We start from the raw sequence: 27,310 nt of genomic DNA, 5'->3' as shown, positions 1-27,310 counted from the left end.
GGTGGTCGTATTAAGTTGCCATGCGTATTGTACTTGTAAACAATAGTGTAAAAAAATACTCAGGAATTGTGGGTATTTCCCATGATGCCATGGCGCCTAAAAGTCTGTCAACTGCGCATGTTATTGCGTAATAAAAAACAAGTGTTAAGTCACCTACTAGTTGAGAGTGGTGGTGGCTTGGGGGAGGCCTTCATCCAGCAGTGGATTGAACACGGTTGATGCTGATGAGTTAGATTCAAGTGAAAGCTCAGCATCACGTCTTGCTCGTGAGAGAGATCAAGATGAAATACATTTTTGTTTGGAGGAAATTAATGAGAATCTGAACTCACCGTGTACACACACGCTGCCTAAACGGAGCGCGCGGCTTGACGTTGATTCGTTTTAAGATTCAGCAATGCTCAACTCAGCCACGGTTAAGCCCTTCAGCTCAAACAGAAAAACGACAATTTTGCTTACGATCAAAGATAATGTCGTGAGGTCATCACGGCCAACAAGCCTGCTACCAAGTTCATAATCTGTCGGTTTATTGCACCTGGAATGACAGAACTATAAGCTACCGGAGCTCTTTTTATCCAAATAGCTTCACGTGCGTGCCTGAAAGTCTCACAGGCGTCTGCATGATGGAGGCTAAGCTCCGTGTGTAAGTGAAAGGAGAGGAACTGAACGGCTTGACCTGAGGACCAGATTTTCGCAGCCGTATGTTTTGTCACCCACGTTCAATGCCCCGCACGACTATTGTGCATTCACTAAAACCATCACAGTCCGTGATGCCCGGACCGAGTATTTCTCTGGTCAGTATGTACGTTGAACTTCATTCGCACCGTACGTAGCCAACCGTGCTAATCGTTGGTCCGAGGAAGGGCATAACTGCACGAGTTCCAAATTCTCCACGTGGCCAATCGCAGCAGATTACGTGATAGGCATTTGAAATTAGTGGGTTACCAAATAATTCAACCTTACTGGCCGCGTAGGTTCAGTGTCACTACTAAAATTTGGCCTCCTTAGGTGGTAACAATTTATGCTCCGGCCTAAGAGGCAGGGGTGGAGGCAGCGAAGCAGCCAGGGGCAACGTGCCCCGGAGGGAACCGGAGATGGCAGCTGTTTATTCACAGGGGCCCTAGCGGCGGCTCTTTGTGGCGGTTGTAGGCACCGGGGCCAACTGTGGGCCACTCGAGCGAGCTATTTAAAGCTGGGTGAATGGGCAGTGTTCGAGATGAACTTCCTGTACCTTTATTACAGGTGTCGGGAGGAAGTGAGACTGTGTGCGAGCCATTGACGACTTTGTGCGTTTAGTCAGTTGTGGAAAGGTCAAGAGACAAACTGCATTGGGCAGGGTTGGTTTTTACATGCTGCAAAAACCCCTTTTAAGGGAGTAGAGAGGTCATCTTTAGTGTTGAGAGGTGAGAGTTTGAGGCAACGGTAAACCTGTTATTGCATGGGGCGGAGAGCTGGGATTTATAAAGCAACCGTAAAATAAGTGTCTGACCTTTGCATGCAGCGGCTGCTGGGAACTTCATGCCAGGAGAGGGCTAATGAACTTGGGCACGTGTGTTATAGATGCGATTCGGAGCGGCCGGTTTGGGTTGGCCCAATGGTATCCATGCGCCTTACAAATGCAAATTCGTTTTTATTGGGATAGAGGAAGGCAGATAATTATTGACACAATGAGACACCGAGTCAAGCAACAGAAAATACCTGACGTCAGATAACAGAAGTGATGATAATAATCTGTGTTTATCTTATAGAGCACCCCAGACGCCGGAGATGTCTCGGAGTGCTTGTGGCCGCAAGGCGCCTCGGCACCCGTCCCGCAAGCGGACGTCGGTCTGCCAGTAGGGGGCGATGGTTGCTTTGCATACTGTAATCGCCATCGAATACATCGCGGGTCATTTTCGCATTTGGAAAAATGTAGGTAGGGTAGAGCAGGGCTTAATTTGAGCCGAGTCTGCCTGGCTCGTAAAATATAACCACACCGTGGGCACACCACATCGAGTATGCCTCTCACTATGGTTGTGGCTTCTACTCACATGCCCACTGCAGTCTACCAGTGACCTAGACAATATCCCGTGAAAAATTGGGTTCTGGGGTAGAGACAGCATCAGACATAGGAATCATAATTTATATGTTGTACATGGGAGGCTTGGCGTATGTGGACGGTATAGGTCGAGTTTGTTAGCCAGGACCATGGCTGGGCCAATGAAGCTGGACACTGAGGCCTCAATATCAGCTTCCCAAAAACAAAAGTTGGTGGTAGCAGTGAGGGATGGATCTCCTGCATCAGTGTGCCAGGAAATATCCTGGTGCTGATTCTAATCCGGCAGTCTTGTCCGTCACGATGAATGGAAGATTGTGGAACGGCAGTGTGGGTTCACGTAGGAGTTGTCCCTGACGAATCCTCGACAGTATTTTGTGTCCGTCTGCTCGAGTCAAGTTATGCAGAATTTTAATGGAACCTACGCATCTGCTCTTTATGCCTGGTCAAGACCTCTGACACCCATTAAGAGGCCACGGCTTTGGATCATTCTTCATGCCTTTAGGGTCCTGGCCCCTTTGCTCATGATCATTAAGGCCCTTCATGATGCTGCGCAGACCCTGAAAAAAGCCACTAGGCTCGGAGCCATTTCACAATATTTTGACCGCATCGTTCAGGAGGCCATGGCTATGCCAAAATGACGCTGATCAATTCCTCGTTGATGCTGCTACATCTCTCTCTGGTCCTCAATTTCCCAACCCCGTTTTGATGCTGAAACTCCAATTCAAGCTTTTGTCACTTTGCGTGGCCACTGCAACTCTCTCCTCTACAGCCTCCCTAAATCCCTTGCACCAAAACTTTAGATGATCCAATTACAGCCACTAGACTTCTGAATTCACCTGTAAACGATATCGTATCTAGTTCTCAAATCGCTGGCTCCAAACTTCGAACTGGAATCGGTTTCAAGATCATTCTTACTGTTTTTAAAATCCTAAATGGTACTGCTCTGGGCTATCAGTCTCCCCTCGTCTCACTCGACTCCCCTCTTAGTGCACTTCCCCCTGGCAGGCTTGGCCTCTTAGTGGAACCCAAATCAACCTCCAAGCTACGGGAGGTCGCTCCTCTCCCTCTGCCATCTCAGCTGTGTACAATTCTCTCCCCTTGGTCATGTGCACCGCTGATTCCCTTCCCTCTTTAGGTCCAGACTTAAGATCTTGCAACTCTCCTCTACCATTGGCTACTTACAGCCTAATAACACTCTCCCACACGTCCCCCCACCAATTTAGACCCTGCCATCTCAATCATCAACCTCTCCCATTCTTTCTCTGGTTGCAGAAAAATTAAAGATATGTCGTTGTGCGACAGGGTGGCTCAGATGCAACACTTGTACCTCACAGCGAGACGACCTGGGTTCGATTCCCGGCTCGGCGTTGGATTACACACGGCAACATCGCCCCTCCTGAGAAAACTCGGAGACTTCTGTGAGGCTTTCCTTGGATAAACAAGCGGAAATTTTTAAATAAATTATAATTTACGAATCATCGTGCATCCCGGAACAATTGACGCGGGGTGACGGTGGTTGGGAACGGTTGTGCGGGGTAATGCCGCTGCTCAAACTGCCAAACTTGTGCTTTGCTTTGCAGTTGTTTTATTATGAGCATTTAGGGCTGCTTGCACTATTTATACAATCAATACATTAACATCATTATTATTATGATGTATATTGATGGCCTGGTGGTTCCTGCCAATCTGAGAATGGTACTAATGTCCCCAACATTGATCCGAGAGATTTTGCTTAAAAAAACACATAGGGGCCTTGCCATCGCTCACACCAAAACAAAACAGCTGCGTGGGTACTTAGTGTAGTCGAACACTGAACGGTCAATCGACATGAAACCCCGGGTCTTCTGCACCACGATCATGCCCTCTGTTCTTGCTTGTCAATTGTGGACCACTTACCAGGGACATGGGTAGCAACTTAGAAATATTAAGGCTGGCCTGACCCTGGTCCCTTGTGAGGCTACCAACGTTGGATTATCTGGGATCACTGATACTGGAAATAAAAAGACAAAATCCCAACAGCAAGCATGTGTTGGTTGAGTCATGCAGACCACATCCCCAGCCATGGCATGCCCAATTAGCTTTTGTTTGGCTGTATGGAGGGGGCTAAACGGGCATGACTTGAGCTAGAGAACAGATGGGCAGATGTGGTTCAGGATGACCAGGAGGGGAGTGGATTTGCAAGTGACTGGTACCAGCAGCGTCAGAATCGGCCTCTCTGTAGGAGGCTCATGAAAGATACTTCTGTGCGGCTGGAGACATCTGCCCTCCAGCAACAACAGGAGACAGATGAGCGTTGCTCACAACAAGGAGCAGGAGGTCGGGTGGCGAAACAGCAAGCTAGCACAGTGGGGAGCACAAGTCATGCATCTGCCAATTACTGTGGTCAGTTAACCCATATTACCTAGGTCTGTCCTGTGACCCCCTGGTTGTGAGCCTTTGTGGTTTCAAAGTGCACGCAGCCTATTGTTGGTGCAGTCCCATCGCGTGGCTGCCTTCCCGCTCGTCCGTGGTTCCCTACCCCTAGCCGAGTCATGTTTCTGCCTCTACGAGTGAGCAAATACTGTAGTGTGCAGCACGTTACACGTTTCAATTATTAGAATAATTTCCATGGTGAAATCATGACAAAAGACATTTTCATTGAATATGCGTGCACACGTGCACTTTTGTACGCGTAACTGTGCGTACGCTTGAGTCGCCCGTACGTACTGATCAGCGTGGCGAAGTATGGTAGAAAATAACCCCCACAACCCATACAACATGGAGAGGACTTCATCTAGCAATGGACTGACCATGGCTGATGATGATTTGAGCCACCTTTTCAGCATTTCCAGATGGCTTCTGATTGAAAGTAGCGAGGGACAAGGCCACACCACTTGGCTACCTTCGCATAAATGTGCCCATTTATGAGCGTGCATTTGCACGCGCGTGTTGGCATGAAGCATGGCACGCGTGTTGTGTGTACGTACCTGCGTGTGAAACGCACAGGTGCGCGTGTGGCGTGTATTGTGTGGCGTGTATGTGGAAGAGGGCATTGCAGTAATTAGCACACTGCACTCCAAAATCCGGCCACCCCCCCCCCGTTCCATTTCCAGCCACAGACAAAATCAATGGCGAAAAAAGGAGCCAGTCCTGTGCCTTCCCTAGGTCAACTCGGCATTAAATGAGTACGTACCTGATGCAGTATGCAAACATCATCCGCGGAGACGGAAAGGCGACCGGGCGTGGTGCTGGTCACACCACCCCTTTAGTGTGCCGTCCTGACCTTAATAGGTGCTCACAAACAGCCTTCGCCCAACCGCGTGCTCAGGGCGACATTGGGGGTGTTTTCTATTCACGTGTGCACGCGAGCGTTCGACGTGTCTGTGCGCAAGTGTCTGTGCGCAAGTGTCTGTGCGCACGTGTCTGCTTAGATGTGTGTGTGCGTGTGTGCGTGCACACAAGCGAGCGAATCCACACGCTTGCCATTTTGGCAGCAGCCCCATGAAGACACCAAGACCCATCCAACCACATCCTGTCAATCATCCCCAAGCTGATGATGGTCGCTACGAAAACGAGGCCCGGATGCATAGCACTGGATCAGGATTCGTCATTGAAACGGCCTCGATTAACCCTTTGGAACGCAAGCAATTACGCAGACTTTTCACATCCGTTGCCACCAAAAGTGGAATTGATGAAATGGAATTCTGTTTATTTGTTCGTAATGTCTGCATTCGTGCTTTTAAAATGTAAAAAAAACAGGCTCTGTGAAATAATGCGCGTATATTTTTTAACGCTCGATTTCCACACTCAGAGAGGTTGCGCTCACTGCATGGTGCTCTCTCGCTGGGGTTATATTCAGCAGAAGGAGCTCTCTCTCTCTCGGTGCACACGGAGTCATTCTCCTCTACCCCAGCCGTGTAACGTTTCTGTCTTTGCCAGCCGTATTCTGACCTCACCTCGTCGATTTTCACCCTCGTTGATGATGCAAAAATTAAATGAGCCTACAGCACATCGTGTCTCAACCATTCCAATGCCCTGCTGCGGTCTAGCCTTGGGAACCCCAAGTGGCAGCTGTCCCTGTGCAGCACGAATAATACGCAGCACTGGCCTACCAATGGCCATTGGTCCACCGGTAGGTGGCGATGTTGCCTACGTGGATTTTTTTCCCCAAGTAAATCATTTGCGAGGAATTTATCGAATTTGGACCACGACACCGGCACACATGGCTCACACTTTTTCGGATCATGTCACGGAATCTTTTATCATTCCACTGTAAAGTGGACAGTGCTCAGTATTTGTGATTGTTAAAGCCGCGGTATTGGCCAGGGGCGGTGACCAGGGCTTGAACCACGAACTACAGCAAAGAGCGGCCAACACGCTACTGTCCCTACCCCTCTGCCGTGTCACCGCTGCGTTGCCTCCGGTTCACCGAGGTTAAAGGAGTTTGGGGCTGCGTGGGGCAGGAGGGGGTGAGAATGGTTGGGATGAGGCCTCTGGGTTTGTGGGGGGACAGGGCACGTTTTGTGCGGGGGAGAGGTGGGGGGGTTTGCACGGTGTGTGTGCACTTCACCAATAGTTCGGGCACCAGCGAAACTCCGCTCGTGGAAGCAGATCTAGAGCTCCTTTCAGGACGATCAGATGCCCCCCCTAGCTTCTAATACAGTCAAGGTCCGGTGACTGCAATCTCTGCCTGCTATCGGCCCATGCCAGGCTTTCCTTAAGTTCGCTATTATATGCTTGTTTGTCGAATTTGGCAAAACTATAGTGAACAAGAACCCTGGGATGGGCAATGAGCTTATTCCTATTGGGACCTCATTCTTCTCGACCCTCTCTATGCAATGCTAAAATAACCGACTGCTTAAGTTGTGTGGCAACTGTTTTCCCATTGCACTCGCCACTAAATATATGATACAATTCCATCGGGGTCTGCCGGCCACTTATTTCACCATTTCGGTGGTGACACCACCCACTCCTGCTGCCCACGCAGGATACGGAGATCTCACTGCTGCTGCTGCTTCGGCCTGTGGTAGGCTAACCCCTACGTCCAGCTCGTTAGTTCTTAGTCACTGATCTCCGCAAAGCTGCAAATCACTCTTCCCCCCCGTTGATCGATGCTTCTCAATGAATCTGAAGGACTGTGCGGTTCTGGATGAATCGGATCTTGTGAAAACCTTAAGGACGTGCCATCTCTCCCGAGTGTTCCCGGCTGCGGACATCCACCACAAATTCGAATGCGATATTCGTGGAAGGCCGCTTGCTATCGAGTCTCTTTACTCTATGGAATCACTTGTTGCCGTCCTTATTTATGTTAAGTTTACACTACGGGAACCTCATTTGCCAGTAAAAATATGATAATTGGTTTTTTACCCTTCTATCTGCCTTTTGGCGTCATCTGGTCCAACCCATGTGAGACTAGGCTCTAAGGAAAGCTGTCTCGGGTGTGGACCAATCAACTTCAAGGACAGTGCACATTATCAGAGTTGTGTTTTTTGTTTGCATTATGACTGCAGGTATTGTGGTCTATGCAAACATGACTCCTTGTAAAAAGGTGTCAGTTTTGTTGCCAGATAGAAGGGTAAAAAACCAATTATGTTAAGTTTCTCCATTTCCCCTGCCTGCTTCATGCTAATAACAGTCCCATGATGAGGCTGTCCCTCTTACGTCTCGCTTTCTCCCCTGTCAACGTAAACCAATGTGGTCTCCGGCAGGTTTTCAGCGGTCACAATCGAAACAATCAGACGGTAAGTAAAAGCACAGGCCCTGCTTGACCACGCCGCTGCTGACGGAAAGGCCTCCACTCGAGGCAGCTCTAGAAGGTATATTTGGCCTCATCTTCCACTGGCCAAATGTATTGGACATGGGGGAAGCACCCACATTTTGCCCCACAAAGCGTGATTTTCCGACAGACTGTGGAGTGCACATTCCCGCTGCTGGGTGGACAGGCGGAGTCGGGGTTGGGGATTTAAAACATTTGCCGCATCGGGAAATTGACTCGTACCGGGGACCTCTGGATTGTAAGTCCAGTGCGCTGACCGTAATACTCCCCTAGCATCACACTCTCTAGCTCGTCTACTCAAAGAGCCAGCCTACTACTCGTCCGTGTATATACACACACATCTATTCTGTTACATGACAGATTCCTAGACTCAATCTGTAACTTGTTACAGACAGCACAAGTGGGAATCTTTGCCAAGGCAGAACGATGCTGCAGAGGATGACTTGAGGGAACGATGCCCAACGGTGCATCTACTGGTCATCTCAGCCAACCCATGGCACCTGGGTCTGTCCCGTGACCTGTCAGCGAGCCATCGACAATTCACGTGGCCTCAAAGTGCATCTGGCCTGGCACAGGCGCCGTGGTGTGGCGAATGGCAGATATTGGTATTGGTATCGGTTAACGCGAAACGTTACGAACCCGGCGACCCGAGTTCGATTCCCGCTCACGGCCAACAACAGTGACGATTATTTGAACAGGTCCTGGGCCTCCCCTAGGTCGACTCAACCTCAAATGAGTACCCGGTGCAGTGGGTAAAAACTAGGGAGACAAAGGCGGCTGGGCGAGGTGCTGGCCACCAACCCCCTTGTGTGGCGTGCCGGCCTTCATAGGTGCGACTAGCTAACAGCACTTGCCCCAACAGTCTGTTAAGGCTATACGGGGTATCTTTGTCTTTTGGTGTCCGCAGTGTGGTTCTGTGAAGCGCCCATGAGGTGGGGCTCTGCCTCACCACGTTGAGCACAACGGAGACCTGTGGCCCAGGCGTTCCATAAACATGAACTTACGAAAAATTGTGATAAAACCACATTTGGTGAGGCGGGGTGGGGGGGGTTGCACCGTGTGTGTACTCTACCAAAATTTACGGACGTTTTAAATTACCTGACATTGCCTAACGGTGCACAATTAACATCGCGGTAACAAAAGCGACTCGCAATGAAAACGTTCCCAATTATTCACAACCGCTGTAACTCAGGTTTCCACTCCGCAGATATATAAACTCTCTAATCCATTGCAGAGGTTTTCACCTGGTTAAATAAAGACACTGATTAGGAGCAGAGGGTCAAATAACCTCATATTTTATGTATATCTCAATTAAAATTAAAGTATTTTTTTACATTAATTATTTTCATCAATCCCGAGGAAGTGCTGTGGAATCGCAGTTAACGCAGTTGACAATAATTGTACATTCAATCATGTGCACAATTTTCGAATGTGGCTCTTGAAATGTGTGGCATTGCACAGAGGCGCGCTACTCTTGGCACCCACTTACAGCGGCCGGTAAGCTGCGGCAATTCCGCACAGACGGACACAACAACGTGACTGGGCAGCGTGGAGAATCAAAACTCTTCCGACTCGTCAAATGTGGCCGGCTACCCGCGGTATCACCCGGGAACCAACAAACATCTTACAGGTACACGGGTACAGCAGCAATGGCAGTGGGAAGGCGAGCGTCTTGTATTTCACGCCGCCCACCTTTGTGCATTGACCAACAACGCTTAAACGACAAGTAACGAAGTGCCAAGCTGCCAAAACGCATCTTCTGTCCCCGCCACACGCGCACACAAGTAAAGTTAACGATAAGGCGGCTGGGAGAAACAAACAAATAAGACAGAGTTCCGGGTTTTTTCGGCCGGCGCACAAAATTTGTGGAGGCGAAATCCGCCCCCCCAAAAAAAAAAATCCACCTCTTCACCGTTTCAACATTGAGCCCTGTTGCCATGACAACCGGGATCCAAGTCGCTTTCCTCCCCTCCCCCCAGTGACCGCTCCCCCCCCCACCACCAACATCACCACGGGGGCACGTGGGATGAATGCACAAGGAGGGACGGAAGAGTTGTGGGGGGGTGAGGAGGAGGAGGAGGTGGTGGTGGTGGGGGCGAGAATCCGGAGACCCGAGTTCCATTCCCGCTCACGGCCACCACCACCGACGCTGCCGCCGACGGTTATCTGAACCGGTGCCGGGCCTCCCCTAGGTCGACTCAGCCTCAAATTATATACCCGGTGCTATGTGTGTACGTTGCCACGGGGGAGACAAAGGCGGCCGGGCCCTGGCGCTGGTCACCCACCTCCTCGTGTGCCGTGCTCGCCCTTCATCATAGGTGTTACTCGCGAACAGCACTTGCCCCAAAAGTCTGCTGAGGCTACACGGGGGATCTTTGGCGTTGGTTGGTGGCGGGGAGTGTGTGGGGGGGGGGAAGATGGAGAGGGCTGAGGGGGGAGGCTGGCGGAATTGACAAACCCGGCGGACCAGTCCACAAAGTGAGCATCTCTCGGCTCAATTCTCTTAACCTGGCAGATGGCCACGTCACGGAGAGGCAAAATCCCCGTCTATATTACGTTTTGCTTTGAACATCCTCGAGAAACTGAAAGAGCCGTGCATAAATGCAACGCTCATTCTTTATCTCGCTGCTGCTGTTTTTTTCCAGCGGGGTCCCCCCCCCAACGACTTGACTGAACCCCTTTCCTTCCTGCACTTACACACTCTCAAGGTGTCACGTTCGGACCCTGACAGTGGTGATCATTCATCGAGGATGCTAACGATTCTTCGATCGAGATCGATTCTTACGCTCAGGACACGTGCATTACCGCATATGTTTTAAGACTCGGTTACAGCATCTAGGATGTATGTATATGATATGCTAATGCCACTTTTGGCAAATAGCCCAAACAAGACAGGACCAACAATTGATGATCGTCAACCGTGACAATTGCCAGGGGCTGAGGGGAGGGGTGCAACACCAGATGCCCGTTATTTCATTATTTGTACGGACTATCCCGCAGCCTCTGAATCATGAGAGGGTTCAGGCAGCCCATCACAATTCTCGGGTAGGTGAAGTGAGCACCACGTGGCTTGAAGTGCCACTCTTTGGCAATTCAGCAGCAGTTGCTAAATACAGAACCTGGTCCCGGCGACAGGATAACGGAATCGTCACTGCCCCAGTGCTGGAATGCAGCGTGGGCCACTCCGAACATCGGTGGGATTCGTTCTCCGCTGGCGCGCGTTAGGGTCGTGCCGCGGAGATGTTCGGTACGACGTTCCGCTCCACGTGGCCGGGCGATTCTTGCGGAATCGAACTGGGCAGATCGCGAGCCCCGTTCCCTCCGTGACAAAAAGTTTGGCGGCCTCGGCTCAAACATCGGCCGGCCTGCATCAGACACCGCAACGCGATATAATCGAGGGAGCATTGACCTGCTCCATTCAGTTCCTTAAAGAAGCTCCCGGCGCGTGGAGTGAAACGTCAGACATCGTGCTGAACAACATCTGGTTCAACCCGAAAACACTTTGGAGAACTTTGCAGCACAACCGTGACAAGCTACAGAGACATGTCGGTAGAACTTGTGCTCTCAGCCTGGCCTTACTTAGCAAGGGTTGATGCCAGGTGGGTTGACACAGCTGAGGTACAAAATAAAACCACAGAGTATTTCATGGGAAAAATTGTATCTCACAATACCAGAGGAGGAGGGTCAAACTGCGTGTAAGCGTAGGTGAATGTATGTTGTTGAACTTATTTCGCACCGTACGTAGCCAACCGTGCTAATAGGAGGTGTGGTGAAAGAACAACAAACTAAACACAATGTTTTCGATGTCTCGAGTTCACGTATTTTCGCAACTGCAAAAAACCAGGACCGTGAATGTCCCAGAAAGACTTAAGACAATGCCAATCAAAAATTAAATGTAGTTTTGATTGGCATTGTGAAGTTTCCTAGATGTGAGGTCACTTAAAAGGTGCTGCCTAAAAGTGCCCTAATGAGATACTACTTTGGTGTTCCGAAGTTATTAAAATATCTCCAAACCACGGACGTCCAGGCTACGTAACCCAAGAGGACCTCCACTGGCCTTGTTCAGTGGCCTCTACAATCGCCAACCAACACCGTCCCCTTTCTTTGTGTCCCAACTAACACCGTTCCCTTCGTGTGTTGCAAGCCTCGTTGAAACTTTCCTGTATCCATGCCACAAGCCACCTCACCCTTCTTTTGAACACCGTCAAAAAGAAAAGAAAAAACTGAATTTGACACAATAAAAAAATTACAGCCTGACGAATAAAAGTTTTCTCATCGTGCTCGTTATCTGCTGTGAAAATGGATCAAAAACTTTTCACACAATGACCAGAAAGTCGAACAAAAGCTACAAAAAAAAGCGTGCAAAGAAGCTTACAGAGACAAGGCTTGCTTGGAATTATCCTCGATCAAGGGACGCAAATCGGAAATTGTGGTGACAGTTAAGGAAAGGAATGTTCCACTTATTTTATTTACAAATGCCCACGAATAACAGGAGGCACCCACAACAGCACTTACACCGTGGTCTAAAAACACGAACACTCAGAGGCAGCTGGCAACTTCATAATCATAAATACAAAATCATCCGTAACAATCCATCATGGATAATCCTACCGCACCTGCAGCGATCACTTCTAGGTCTCTCCTGATGTCCTCCTGGGGCAAGCGGACCTCAACATTAGCATTTAGCTCCTGGACATAATGCCACACACGTGGGAAATTACTCCGGGTATCCGTGAGCAAAAACTCCTCATAACTACGGACACACGCGAATTATAAGAAGAGAATTTGACCCACTGACAATAGGAGTTTTTCGCAGGTAGATTCAGGCCCTGGAACAACACGGGAAATACAGGTAAGAAACCCTTTGGACAATGATGATCTGCGCCATTATTGAAACGTGGAACTGTGCTGTATTCGATGCAGAACCATTGTCTAATTTGGACATCTTAACTAGGAAAGTACATATGTATGCATGTTTGTTGCACAGCCAACCGTGCTAATAGGAGGTGCGGGGAGGGTACCACAAACTGAACAACTAAACTATACATACATTCAATACAATGTGAATAGCTGTGCATGCCACTTTTAACAGCTCATTGATTATTTGCTATCGACGACTGAGCTTTAGCTGATTACACAGACGTTAGTTGCAGCTCTACTGAAAATTCAATCACATCACACGGAGGCTTGCTTCACATTTTCCAAAACACCATTTGCAAAAGGTGTTTTTCTAAAGTGCACTGCAGTTACAGTTGCCATCGCTGAGGTGCAAAAGACCAGGATAAATAATCGGAGTACGAATATCCCACGACACAGGACTGAAGACTTTTCTGAAAAAATCAGAGTGACTTACTCTTTACAGCGGAAGGCAAGAACAAGCTACACAGAGTGTAAGACGGACCCTTGAAGGAGACTGGGGAAGATCCTTAACTTCCCTTTGGGAATGTTTGGGAATGGAACAACAGTCATTCCGCAATTCGAGTATACGTCGTGGTGATTTCCACGAGACCAACTCATTGATGATCAATTCACCTTCGCGGGACCGTGCGTAGTTGGCAGCACGTCGAGCGAGCGTTGCGTGCAAACGTGAAAAACACATCGCAGCGCCTGTAAAGTGCATCGACGATGCATCACCGGCTCGCATGGATTTTCTTTGTGCTCATTCACTTATTTGTTTATTTACTGCAAACTCATCCACTTAAAAGCTTGATTATTCGTGTTAATGGGATGGCGGCGAAAGGGCGGGCTCAACTGGCCTCGTCTTGCATCGACTGGCTTCTAAGATCTCGACAAATCCAAGCGCTCGTTTGCACACACAGGACGAGCTGGGAGGAGACCAGCTGGGCTTTGGCCACTTCGCCGCCACTTTCACTGCAGCCAGTTACGATCGAGTTCCTCGATGGATCAACTCAGCTTCACAGGATTCACATCGACACGGACCGTTGCTGAGGGCCCGTCGACAAAGTCGAACGTTCCACGCCGATTTAACAAAACCGCTTGCCCGCGTGTTGTTTTCCGGGTCGCATCGTGTTGTTCGGCCCGATGTCCGACGTTTCACTCCACGCCGTTGGGGAGCTTATTCAGGAACTAGCACTTTGAACGCCGTGCCGACCAGGATGAGGCACGACCGGAAAACACACCGGAGAGCCATGCAGCACAACCGCTTCTAGATGAACACAAATCTCAACGAAGGCTTCCCACACGAGGTCGGTCGTGAGGGGGTTGTTTGACCATACCTCCCCACTCCGGTTAGTACAGGTGGGTCAAGGAAGTGAGGCTCAGGATGAGTTCAAATGTCACTCTCCACTACGGACGGGTGACCGTGGATGGGAATCGAACTCGGGCGGCCGGGTTCACGGTGCAACGGCTTCCCCACCGTGTCACCAAATCCACACCCTGACTGGGTAACATGACAGGTGGCCGTGTGCCCCGACTTTCGACACGCTCGGCTACGTCGTTCTCTTCGCCAAGAGGCAGTGCTCACCATGACGGAGAGTGCACTGTTTTAATAGTCGTGTTTTAATAGTATGAATAACAGGCACGATTTATTGTTGAAACCTACAACAAAGCCTTCTCCCAATGGGCAGGCCGAGTGTCCGACCGGTCAAGCTGGATGTAACCGGACCCCATTGGACGAACGCTCCAAATGATTCACGGGCAGGCCACATCAGCAGATCCGAACTGATTGAATTTATTTCGTTATCTGACAGAACAAAAAAAATCAGCTTGGATCGAACCATTCAGCCGAAGCAGCACTGTACCCGTGTTAAACACTGTACAACATGGTTGCTATAAATCTCAGTGCGACGTACATTACTCGGCGCATGCGGTAGAGGCGACCCACGGCTCGCAAACATCTCTGGCGAACACTCTCATCTGCATTGCCACCCTGCCCCAACCAACCCCACCACCTTCCATTCCTCCTGCCCTCTCCTCCTCATCCTCCTCTCTCCCCACCCCCTTCTCACCCACGCACCCCCTTCTTGCCCTCGACGGACGAGCATCCATCAATAATTCACGGAGAGCACATCCCACAGCAGGTTTCGTCAGCACGCGGCCATCCAGTCTGCATCCAAACAAATCGAGCGCAGGTGCGATCTGCAATCCAGAATGGCGCAACGCATCCGCTGAGGAGGAAGAGGACGCAGAGTCATCGTCGTTGCGTGAAGACGGCGCTCCCTTCTCCCCTCGTTTGAGAGCAAATCATTCCGCTGCTCTCCCACCGTGCGCGCTTGCTCTGGCTGAAACGCGCTCCCCTATGCATATACATGCCCTCTATTGGGCTCACACAGTAGTGTGGGTCTTCCCACAATGCTGTGTGGAATGCGTAATAGGTTGTATAACGCTTGTTGACCAGCGAGGTGAAGTATGGTCAAATCAACCCCCCTCCCACCAACACCAATGTGGCATGGAGAGGTCCTCGTCAAAGCAGTGGACTGGCAAAGCGCTGACCTGATGGTGGGAATTCTAATCAGCTGTCAAGGATGTTTGCTGGCTTTCATCCCTTTCAATCATCATCGGCCATGGTCAATCCGCTGCTGGATAGAGAACTCCCCAAGCCGCAACCACCGCATGTTTTTCACGATCCTGCGATGCAATGTAGCACCTCCACGCGAACTGATTTCATCACTCCATCTCCTCGGGGAGACATTCTCCCGGATGCGTTCCTTTCCTAGGCTGCCACTCCATCACTCTGCTAGACAAACCCCTCTGGGCTGTTGCGATTCCTCTTTTTAAGGCGGACCCCACAGTTTGCGAGGAGTTCTCTCCCACAACCTTAGCCGCAGTCGGGTAGCAGGGCTATAATGCGATAATGATCCCCACTTAAGGTAAATGTGACCCGCTGTAGAGATGTACAGCCATGGAAATGCCCTCTCCCATTTAATTCCACCGCGGTTGGTGACATTTCCTTCGACGGCGGCCGATAAGAGATGGTCGCTGTCTCTGGGCTCCACTTCCTTTGTGCCACCCGAGCCACAATTGGCTGCCGCTTCACGTGTCCATCCCTGAAAAGTCGCCCGTGCGAACCTTACGGCGCGTTGAACGTGAGCGTGACATCCCCGCGACGCCGCTTGCTTGAGTCTCAAGGTGCCAAATGTGTTCCGTCGCACGCGTTGATTGGTGCCGTGCGAAGGCACCGCGAGTGGCAGCACGACGGAGGCCAAACCGTGACTCACGAGCCGCATGAGAACTCCCGGGCAGTTCCACTGCGGTTCGACAGAGAGACGCAGCTAACATTTTTCACCTTTCCTTACAACTTTTATTTCAAAACGTAAAAAAAACGCTGGAAGTGGAGCCAAAATTGATTACCCCGGGGGCATTTCCACAGACCTCCAAATTCAGAACTGACCACAGCCAATCAGCGCGAGCGAGCCGGCCACGTGTGACCACCCTATGTAACCACCCTGCATGTGCCTTTTGACTCCCGGCCACGTGAAGGTTTTGCTTTGCGGCTTGTACGGTCAGGAAGTTTGGCCATCCCTGGTATCATGGCATCACCTCCTCATTCGTAGGAAACCTGCACTGCTGACCTTGCGACGCGCCGTGAGTGCCGCCCCACAACCACGCTGCTCGTACAGCCGTGTCAATAACCAATCTCAAGTGGAGGATAAGGCCACGCGGTGCCTATCGCTTGTGCTACGCGGCCCCCCTCTAGAGTTGTGGCTGTTGGGGCATGCTTCGTGCACGGTGGGATTTTAAACTGGAAATCATGAAAATGGTCATTCACGTGGATAAAACACGTGGCTATACCCATCTGGTGTAGTGGCAGCTGGATTGCACGGAAGAAAAGCCAGTGTGAGAGATTACGAAAGATCTACGCGGATTCACGTTCACGCTGTCGCGCGTGCAGTTACGCTCGTTTACATCCCTTGCTCAATCCGATGCCTCCAGACGCCACGTCGACCAGTGGGATTTCTGAGCGTGCTTTACCCCGCAGGTCAGTTAGCGTACAATATGCACACGAAAAGTCACGCACAGAACGGCAGTTGTAATGGAGTGAATGGGTGAATAAATGGCGCGAATAATGTCTATGGCTCCAGTGGGCTCGCTCTACCCAGTGTTTTGAGGTCATCGACTTCAATTAACTGACTTTTTTTATATCCTGACCTCATCTTCATGGTCAAAAACAGAAGAATGCTACGCTCATTGACTACATTTCAAAACTCACAAGGTATTGAAAAACCGACGGTCTGATGTTGTTGTGAGGTCATCTGCAAGACGAACGTCCGATAGATGGTGCTGTGGTGTGTGACTGCAGGGTTTCTGTCACGCAACTGCGCGGGTTTTTCACGGCCGTGCCGTACGGCTCTCCGGTGTGTGTCTAGGTCGCACCACGCGTTATTTGGCATGATGTCCGACGTTTCGCTCTATGGCCCGAAGAGCGTGCGATTAACGCCTCGCGTGCTGGAGGCTTCTTCAGTTCTGATCCCAAAGCAAGCCCCCACCCCCCCCCGTCGCAGAACGAAACGTCTGAACATCAAGCGGAACGCAACTCTTCGTGACGCGGAAGCGCGCCACGGAGGCGCGATCTCACACAACGCACCGCACGGCATCGCGGCGCATCTTGCGTGGACCGTGCGCTTGCACGTTTCACGTAAGGGCTGTTCAGGAATACTTCAACACGTTTTATTTTTAACATATAAATTAGCACGTGGCATGCTGAAACAAGCCTACGCCGCCACACTTGCCCCGCTGTCGAGCGCACCGAGTGTGTTCGGCTGCTTTTGCACAGAACGGACTCCGAGAGATGACCTCAAGAACAACGAAGAAAGTGTGCGTGCAGAAGACGCCGCAACATAAAAACTATGATGATGAAGATGATGATGATGATGATCACATTTTTAAACCGTGAGGGACTGGGGGTGTCGTAAAATTGTTTACGATTGCGCAAATGGCGAACCAGGTGTTCTCTGCTTACGTTTCAAAAACGTTAGCATGACCCACTTTGCTGGCATTGCGAAAAGGGGTGCAGCTACGCTTTGCAAGTCGGGGAGTGTATCATTAGTGAACGGTTCCCAGTGCTTTGTGGGTAGATTACTGATGGGATCTACTAAGTTTTCTCCCTACTTTGTCACGGATAAGAGGAGTTATGTCCTACTCAACTACAATATACTACATCCAATGACTCAGTGTTTAAAGGTTAATCATCAGTACAACGCTTCATAAATGCAAAACTTAGAGACATAGCACAGTGCGACTGTGGACATGCAACCCAAAGAATGGACCACTGTGAAGTGTCGAACACTCGCTGGCAGGAGATCACGGAACAGACCCAGGTATCGTGAGTTCACCGACTGACTGGCTGACCGAGAACATACCGTCAGAAATGTTACTACTTCCAACAGCACGTTTACACGCAGACACGCAGACACGCGGAATCACTGGCTACACGCGTAGGGCCTGACATGAGGCCGCAGTCGCAGCCCCCAGCCAGCAGCCGTTCGGAGCCTGGCGACGGAACATTAACGGAGGCTGGCGACCAAACATTAATGGAGGCTGGCCAGTGTGGCGTGACGTGACGCTGTCAGCCCAATGGCCAACGACAGCACACAAACGTGGGTCGCAAACTGTTCGTCTCCAGGTGGCGAATGCTGTAATGTACACACCTTTGTCCGAGTTGGGCTTGATTCCAATAAGATCGACTTGGATCAATTTTGGGTGGAAACGGGAAACCTATCCAAAGGGTTAGTGATAGTAAAAATAACACGTTTTGTTTAATTCTCCCTCTCTCTCCCTCTCTCTCGTTATGAGAGGAATAACATAGTTCTAGTTGGGCCAACTGGCCTTGCGTCACAGAGTTACGAGTAGATAACGAGGGGAGATATGTTTTTGTTTTACCAAAAAAGGCTGACTGGAGAGAATTAAACGAGCGGAAAGCATTTCTTGTCTTCATGAGGAGCAGCTAAGTGGTTTTGAGAATGTAAACATCTCGAAACAAATGTTGTTGGGCTTAAAAGGCTAAAAATAAAGCGGGCTGTGTTCAGGGCAAGGGTCATTGTCTGAAACGTCGCCAATTGTGATTTGTTTTCCTTTCAAAGCCACATTGTTGTTATTGATGAATGTGTCGAGTTTGCCTTTGCTTGCGCACCACTGCCAACGCAGCTATCGCCAAATAGTTTGTTCACTTCCGGGCTTACGCTGTGCATGCGATGCGGATAGTTTACAAAAATATATATCCATAAATAAATGTCTATGTAAATACATTCAAACGGGATGCTGCCGTGGCGTGATGGTCAGCACACTGAACTCGGTCGCCGGTTCAAATTGATCTCCTGGCGTAGCAGGTAAGACACGAACGGTGCGGGTTTGTTAAAGGACCCCACACCTCTGTTCAGCCAGCAATATATATATTATTTGACCCCCCACTCCCTTAATTAACATCTGTGAAATAAAAGCTTCATAGCTCAACAGATTCCTCCTGTCTAAATAAATAGTCCGATTTTTTTACATAAAAAATTCTGATTATAAATGTATGCACCACCGGTAGCCGATTGGTAGGTAGCAAGTCGTGGGCTACAGTGTAGGCATGGAAGAGTAGGCCAAAACACCCTCTAGGGTAGCTCTATAGAGCTCCGCCGAGTGGAGGTCTTTATTGGCGTGAACAGCCACTTTTCACGACGGACACATTTCTAATTCACGGAGGCAACCATTTGTATTTAAACAACTACAATGTGCCTACACAAATTGCCGCATCGGCATTAATTGGTCACTTAGGTGCACGTGTTGGATTCCGCCGATGACATCATTACTTGCCTGTCTTGTGAGAGTGCTGAGAGCGCAGGTCTGGTCTGTGTACGCATTTCCCGGTGCAGAACTGCCACTCAAAACACGCCTCTTTATTGCCACTGAGGGGCCATGTCATGTCATCTGGGAGATGTCTTTTCCCACACAGGCACAAAAATGCGCACCATGTTACGCCAATTTAATTTCCCCGGCACAACGGTTTATATTACGTGATGCGAAAAAATTACTTCTTTTCAGATAACGGTTCTTCTGCTCAACTTGAGTCGGACATTGTTCACGTTGTCAACAAACGTTCACTTAATGTTGACATTCCCCGACCATCCCTTGCACAGTGCAACTCCATACCTACAGCGGAGAGATGCTGCCGGGGTTGTAATGGTGAGCAAACTGGACTTCTGATCCAGAGGTCACCGGTTCAACTTATCCTGTAGCGGCAGTTAAAACAATGTGATTTTTTTTCCTTCACTGTCCATCTAGCGGTATAAATGCAGCGAGTCAATGGGCAGGTCACATGAGGTGGAGGGTAAAGTGTGGTTATCCCAACCCCTTCCAAGACGTCAGAGCTAGCGTGGATGAGCACGGTTGGCTACGTACGGTGCGAAAGAAGTTCAACACACACACGTACATGAGCAGGCCAAAATTCCCTCAAAAGGGGCTCTCTAGTAGTGGAGGACCTTCTGCCAACATGGGTATGAGCAAGGAATTGCATGGTTGCACCTTTACCTCCTACTAGAGTATATACGGTATTCAGTGGGAGGAGGAGCTGTAGCCCAGAGGTTATAGAACTGCGGTGAAGGAAGTTCAACTGCGAGCCAAGGCAAACATCGGTAGCGAGTGATCTCTGAAGTGGTCCCTGGCCCTTCCCCGTTCACTCCCCTGTACTAGGGAAGTATGGTCAATCAACCCCGATGGTCAACATGAGATGAGGAGGCCTTCATCCAGCAGTGGATTGGTAAATGGCTATAAAATTATTATTACTCCACAGGTACATTCATAACCCCAAATCGGAATAATTCCATCCATACTGGGACAAGCGTCAGCCTCCGTTATAAAGACCTATCAATCAAACCCATTAAATAAAACCTCCTCTTTGTTAAGCTCCAATCAGTAGATCTTGTTATCTACAAGGGCTTGCGGATTCATTATTCCTGTTACACTGTTGCCATACAGATAGGATGAGTGGTGAAATACTTAATTGTGGCAGTGATATACAGGCCGCCACGCTACAGCCTGCGACTCTTCATGCGGCGTCTGTGCTACGCTACGCGTCAAGTGTATCACACAGGGCACCACCACGCTTTTTTGTATTACTATTTAGCACTATTTTTATTTTTACCAGGTAAGGCCCACTGAGCTACGTAGCTATTTTTAAGAAGCCACCTGGTCACAAATGATAGCTCAACGAAGTGGCTTATCAGGTGAAAATGTATTGCAGTCAAATACTCTAAACGTGTTTCTAATTGTGGAGAGAAAAACTGGAGGACCTGGAGAAAAATCCACGCAACCACGGGGAGATACAACACGCAAACTCAAAATATACAGCAGGCATCAGGGTAGTGATCTGACCCACGGCTTCCCATATACCAGGCGAAGTAGTTAACATCTCGTATTATTCTTTTGTTAAACCAGGAAAGCCTCAAACAATTATCAAGACAATTTTTTAGGAGGCTCCTGCCAAGTTTTCATGGTAGAGAAAGGATGTTAGTGTGCGTTGGCACAATGTCCGACGTTTCTCTCCCAGGAGGGGAACACGTGGATGAGAGAACAAATGAAAAACATTGGCAGATTGCATCGAAAACAAATTGATTATGGGTGTAATGATGCATCAATTCCTCGATTAAAATTAATTCTTACACTCAAGGCAAGTTCCTCAAATAGTGTGCTTGAGAATTAATTATTTACAGCTGATGCAAATTGTACACAAATTCTAATGTTGCTTTTGAGGTCAGTGCAGCAACTAACAATTGAAAAACAATACAAATGAGATCGCAAAAATGAAGCAAACCGATTTTTGAACGGAACCGCAACCTCGAATCGTGACAAATCGCCAAGCCACTGGGAGAGGTGATCGTTACGTTTCTACACCTCTTCTTTCTGACGGCACGGAGTTGATCGGCGATGTTTCTGTGTTTTTATCGAGGTTGGCGAGTGAGCGGGTGGACGCCTTCAGGAATCAGCCTCACGGTGAACGTTTTGAAATGCTGCCGGCGAATGATCGCAGCGGGCCGTGGCGTCACCGCGTGCTCCGTGGTTTGAGATTGGTGACGCCAGTCGCGCTGTGGACTATTCTCGATTGTCCATCGGTGAAGGGGCACTCGTTCCCATACTTTATTTCGCTTTCACACTCGGTGTTTCCACACAGATAATAAGCTAAGCGCTAAGAACTTCCCCAGGTCCACAATAACGCGGAACGGAGGAAGTTCCAGCATGTCCCTGCGTGATCGCATGTCAACGACGCCTGGATGTGAAGTGAACCCACAGTTGAAATAGTAAAAAAAAAAAATCTGAAAATCTCCACCCCTTTTGGCAGAACGATGCAGTTCACACAGCTGACACTGCTCATCTTCTCCTCGCAAGATAATTAATCGGGGCGGTGACGCGGCCTAGCGAAAGCTCGTTCGCCTCTTGCTGCAGAGGTCCGCGGTTCGAATCTGCGAGGCCGCCTGCTTAATAGCGCGGCTGCACTAACCACGCAACATGCGCCGCCGACTTCACGGTGGACGCTGGAATAAGATCTCCTGACGTCATTCGCAACGAGTCGGGTATTGCGTGCCGACATCATGGTCCAGATTTGCCCCAATCGAAATGTTACACAACACATTACTCAACGGGTGCATGTCGCGTTGCAACATCACCACCCTACTGTGAAACTACTGCAGGCGATGCCTGTGAAACACAACGGCACCTTCGCGATAGCCTTGCACGATAAGAACGATAGCGTCAATACCAACTCTAGTCAACTATAATGAATAATTATTATCTCACACGTCTCCTATGCATCTCTGAAACAGAGATGATGAGAAGGAATCCCTCTTCTTTCTTGTGTGTGTCCCTCACCTCCACCCTCCCATTTCACAATCTTCCCCGATGTCACCATCCCCCATGTAAAGCGTGTGGAGATGTGGTAGCATTAGTACGCTGTACAGATTGGCGTTGTTGTTGTTGCTCTTCCTTGTGTATAGTATCACGCGTGCCATGCTTCACACCTCAAACATGCCGTGTGTGTGTGTGTAAGACACAACGAGGACATCAAGTCTGAAAGCTCGTGGAGCGCGCGCCAAAGTTAAACACCACTCAGGAATCATCTCTTAAACACAGAAGTAGCTCTGCACACACCGATTACAGCTACTCCACAGCGTTCGAGCCACAGCCAATTAAAGTGGAAATTGTGTGAAGGGCCTTTTAGTCTCAAGTATTCGTTCTGAAATCTCAAATCCTGAGAAGGATGCTTTTTCCCCTCCATGTGAAGCTGAGTCACTAGTGGATACTAAGAAATGTGAAAGCATCATTTGCCCGTTTGAACCTACAATCCTGGGGCTTAATTTTTCGACGTAGCCGTCCATGGTTGAGCAGCACCAGAATATATTTCCCCACCTATCCACGCACCCCCCAATGCTGGTGATGTGGGGTGGGGGGGGCGACAACTTGGAGGTGTCCAGGGGGTTGGTTTTGAAGGTACTCCAGAACATATTCCGCGGGCAATGAAACCCTGCTGAGCCCTAGCAAGGCCATACTTTGGCATTAACACTGAATCCGATATGCGAGCGAGCACACACACACATACAAATACACGCATACATCAACAACCACAACCGCCATTCGCCACTAAGTGGTGGTGACGTCACCACGACGCTTGTGCCAGGCCATGTGCACCTTGAGGCCACGTGAAGTGTCGAACGCCCGCATACACACACACACGTACCCATACTGCACACCACTCGCAATGCTGGATGGATTCACCACGTATAGGGAGGACATGTTCATCTTATAACACAGGTAAGCCACCTTTATGTCTGGAAAGCGTCAATTAAAAATGTTCCGCTGTTGCGTACACGTTTATCGGGTCACGGGAGATTACACCAGGTAGAGCAGTCCCCTGATTTCAACATAAACCGGGAAGTCCTATCCACAACCCTATTATCCGTGACTCCAATGCAGGTGTTCAAGTCAAAGGTCCAGACACAGGATGCTTCCGCCAAACACAAGTGTGTGAAGATGAATGCTTACGGACTTTGCTATTTTTATAACAAATACCCTTTCTTTATTTTGGTTGAATACATGTATTGCCAATTTTTTATTGTTTACATATATTGAACTCTGGGCTCTGTCAGTTGTGTAAAGCCAATGGACAATTGCACTTTGTTATCCACTTTTATGAAACAGCCATGAATTATCAATGACAATGGGAGACGAAAACTTATGCAAAAGCAAATAATCAAAAGTAATGATGTTGCATTAACCGGGAAACACAAAGCAGCCTTTACCGTAGCCGTTTCTCAGGTGGATATTTATGTGTTCATTGTAATGCGAGTTGAGGAAAATATTTAATTTGACAAAGTATTTTCCAAAAGAGGCCTACAGAGGTCACAGAGTTAAGGCAGCGGAAATAATTACCCAGTTCAACAAAACAATCTTAAGCTATAAATGCACACGTATGAAGCAGCTGCTGGTAAAACATGAGCATGTTTGTAAAAAAAAAAAGCACAGAGAGTGATGGACAGTGTAACAATTCGGATCCAGTGATGGGAATCGCTCCCTGTGAGCCGCAAATCGCACGATTGGAGATGGATCTCAGTGACGTTTCCTGTCCCAAGTCGAAGAATACCATTTGGTGGTCCAGGTCTCCAGTGAAGAGGTATGAGTCATGATGAGGCACCGTCAGTTTATCCAAATCGGTTTATTAAGGAAAACACCAAACTAAATCGCCCACCTACTGTGCAACTGCGGCACAAAGCGCCTTCATGATAGCTAGCCTTGCACGATAAGAATGATGCCAATGCTAAATGTAATAATGATTAGATTCGGTTTTTTATCTTTGACTGGTTATATAGCCCCAGGACACAAACAAAACCATTTCTGGGAAGAGGAGTGGTTTCGGTTACTCACGTAATCGTGAAAGGCCTTGGCTTCACTCGAGTGGTCACACGTTTCGCGTCTCTCCGGGGCAGCGCAGTACAGGTCCCAGAAAACACTGGGGAAGAGGGTGCCATGGTGGGGAGCACACAAACACACACGAGTCCGAATGGTAAAGGTGCAGTCCTGAAAAATTACTTTCTTGAATAAAGCTTGTGGAATTATACAGCTTTGATCAATGATAACAAAATAAATTTTATTTCTGAGAACTGCAATATGCAACCGGAAGATCGTATCTCTGAGATCTAGATTTTCTCTCGCCAGCTCGTGACCTGTCCCGCTAAGATGGGTCACTATCTCGACGTTTAGAACTATACTATGAGACCTCCTTTACCAGTGGCAAAATATAGTGATAGGTTTTTACCCTTTCAACTGGTACAAAAACTGACACCTTTATACAAGGCATCATGTTTGCAATAACCACAACACAAGCAGTCAAAATGCAAACAAAAAGAAACAACTCTGATAATGATAATAATATGCACTGTCCTTGAAGTTGATTGGTCCACACCCAAGACAGCTTTTGGCGTCACCTGGTCCAACACCAATGGAGACTAGGCTCTAAGAAAAGCTGTCTCGGGTGTGGACCAATCAACTTCAAGGACAGTGCATATTATTATCAGAGTTGTTTCTTTTTGTTTGCATTTTGAGTGCTTGTGTTGTGGTTATTGCAAACATGATGCCTTGTATAAAGGTGTCAGTTTTTGTACCAGTTGAAAGGGTAAAAACCTATCACTATGTTTGGAACTATGTTTGGGGCCTCGGATGCTTTCATTTTTTTCAAATGTTGACCCAGCTTGGTTTGCTAAATCACCGTGTACTGAAGGTGTTTTTGCTTCGTACACAATGGCTCCAACTCTTTTTTTTTCGAGTTCAGGTTGGCATCGAGCTCTCGTGTCATGGGCTCCTACCGCAATACCTCTGCCCCTAAAGTGTAAACACTGGAAGAATTGTCCGATAACACCTTAATATATGGAGAACTGCAGAGCTTGGGCAATTGTTGGCACCGGTTCACCGCGTGGCCACTGCCGTCTTCACCGCTTCGCTGCGGTTCCTTCTCACGCCTCAGCGTCATTCTCTCACTCAAAAGCGAGTGAATCCCGCGCAGCGGCGTGTTACACATTTAAATTATTATATTATCAGCGTTGTGTCTGAGGACCACTTCCCGTGAGTCAAAGTTTCAGGGTCAGGAACAAATTGAAAAAAAAAGGCGATATCAGAGCGTGACCAAAATGTTGGACATCATGAATCCGTGTTCTAAACACCTGAGGGACTAACATCGGCTGAAATAAGGAAGGATTCAATTTGTGAGCTCGCCTTACGGGCTTCCGAGATGTGTGTGAAATCTACCTCTGAGGGAAACACAGTTTACCGTGCGTCAACCGGGTGCTGCTCTGAGGTAAACAACTTGAGTTGACCTCTGAGGTCCATGAGGGAGGTTAGATACCGTGAACGCCCATCCACGGACGAGGACTGACTTACGTTCCATTCTCCCAAAGTATTTCATCGTCATTTTGAATCACAGTCGCTGAGCACAGGGTCCAAAGGCCCAAGTGTCAAGCGGGCAGCAAAATAGAATCATAATCTTTTATTCATCCTCGAGGAGGAATCCGAAGAGCCATGAAGCTCTTTTTCACAGATGTCCAGTCGGGGTGGGTCATGAAGCTACAACAACAAAGACTAGGAAAACCAATACGAGAGCAAAGTAGAGGAAAAGTTAGCAAATTACTAAAATAAATAACACACAGAAATACCAATTGCACAATTACACCAATTCCTGCCGATTTTTCAACACTCTTATCAAAGTTGTCATAGAAAAGAGTGAAGACGTTGATTAGGTTGAAACAGCTGATAGGAGGTTGGGAAAAAGGGCAACGAGACGGAGCTTCAAAGTGAGGCGGTGTGTGGGAAGTAGCAGGCAGAGAAAAGTCGCAGTGTGGTGTGTGGGTGAGTGTGGGTGAGTGTAGTGAGTGATTGTGGTGAGCGGGTGAGTGTAGTGAGTGAGTGTGGTGTGTGCGTGAGTGTGGGTGAGTGTGGGTGAGTGTAGTGAGTGAGTGTGGTGAGTGGATGAGTGTAGTGAGTGAGTGAGCGGGTGAGCGGGTGAGTACGGTGAGTCTGTTGTTGTGACCTGCAGTGTAGTGTGTAGGTGAGTGTGGTGAGTGAGTGTGGTGAGTGGGTGAGTGGTTGAGTGTGGTAAGTGGGTGAGTGTGTGAATGAGTGAGTGCGCGTGGCGAGTGTGGCGAGTGTGGTGGGTGGGTGAGTGTGTGATTGAGCGTGGTGAGTGGGTGAGTGTGTGAATGAGTGAGTGTGGGGAGTGTGTGAATGAGTGAGTGTGGGGAGCGGTAGTGTAGCGGTCAGCGCGCTGCGCTATGAACCTGGCGACCCGGGTTCGATTCCCGCTCACGGCCAACACCAGTGACGATTATCTGAACCGGTTGTGGGCCTCCCCTAGGTCGACTCAGCCTGAAATGAGTACCTGGTGCGGTGTGTAAACATCGCCACTGGGGAGACAAAGGCGGTCGGGCGTGGTGCTGGCCACCCACCCCCTCGTGTACCGTTCCGGCCTTCATAGGTGCTCGCTAACAGCACTTGCCCCTACAGTCTGTTAAGGCTATACGGGGATCTTTATCTTTATCTTCGTG

At 49.0% G+C, this 27,310-nt stretch overlaps 1 protein-coding gene across 4 annotated transcripts in view; it reads right to left on the bottom strand.

Annotated features, from left to right (window-relative positions):
• The window catches only part of LOC144941175 (single-stranded DNA-binding protein 2-like), a 154,796-nt gene that overhangs the window by 102,511 nt on the left and 24,975 nt on the right, over positions 1–27,310 (bottom strand). For all 4 annotated transcript variants that reach the window (XM_078867734.1, XM_078867735.1, XM_078867736.1 and 1 more), the window contains exon 4: positions 24,642–24,726. In XM_078867734.1, coding sequence (XP_078723860.1) covers positions 24,642–24,726 — 85 coding nt within the window. The remainder of the gene's footprint in view (positions 1–24,641; positions 24,727–27,310) is intronic.

The sequence above is a fragment of the Lampetra fluviatilis genome, chromosome 24 (genome assembly GCF_964198595.1).
Source record: "Lampetra fluviatilis chromosome 24, kcLamFluv1.1, whole genome shotgun sequence".
In the NCBI taxonomy this organism is placed as follows: Eukaryota; Metazoa; Chordata; class Hyperoartia; order Petromyzontiformes; family Petromyzontidae; genus Lampetra; species Lampetra fluviatilis.
This window is presented reverse-complemented; position numbering and strand designations above follow the sequence as displayed.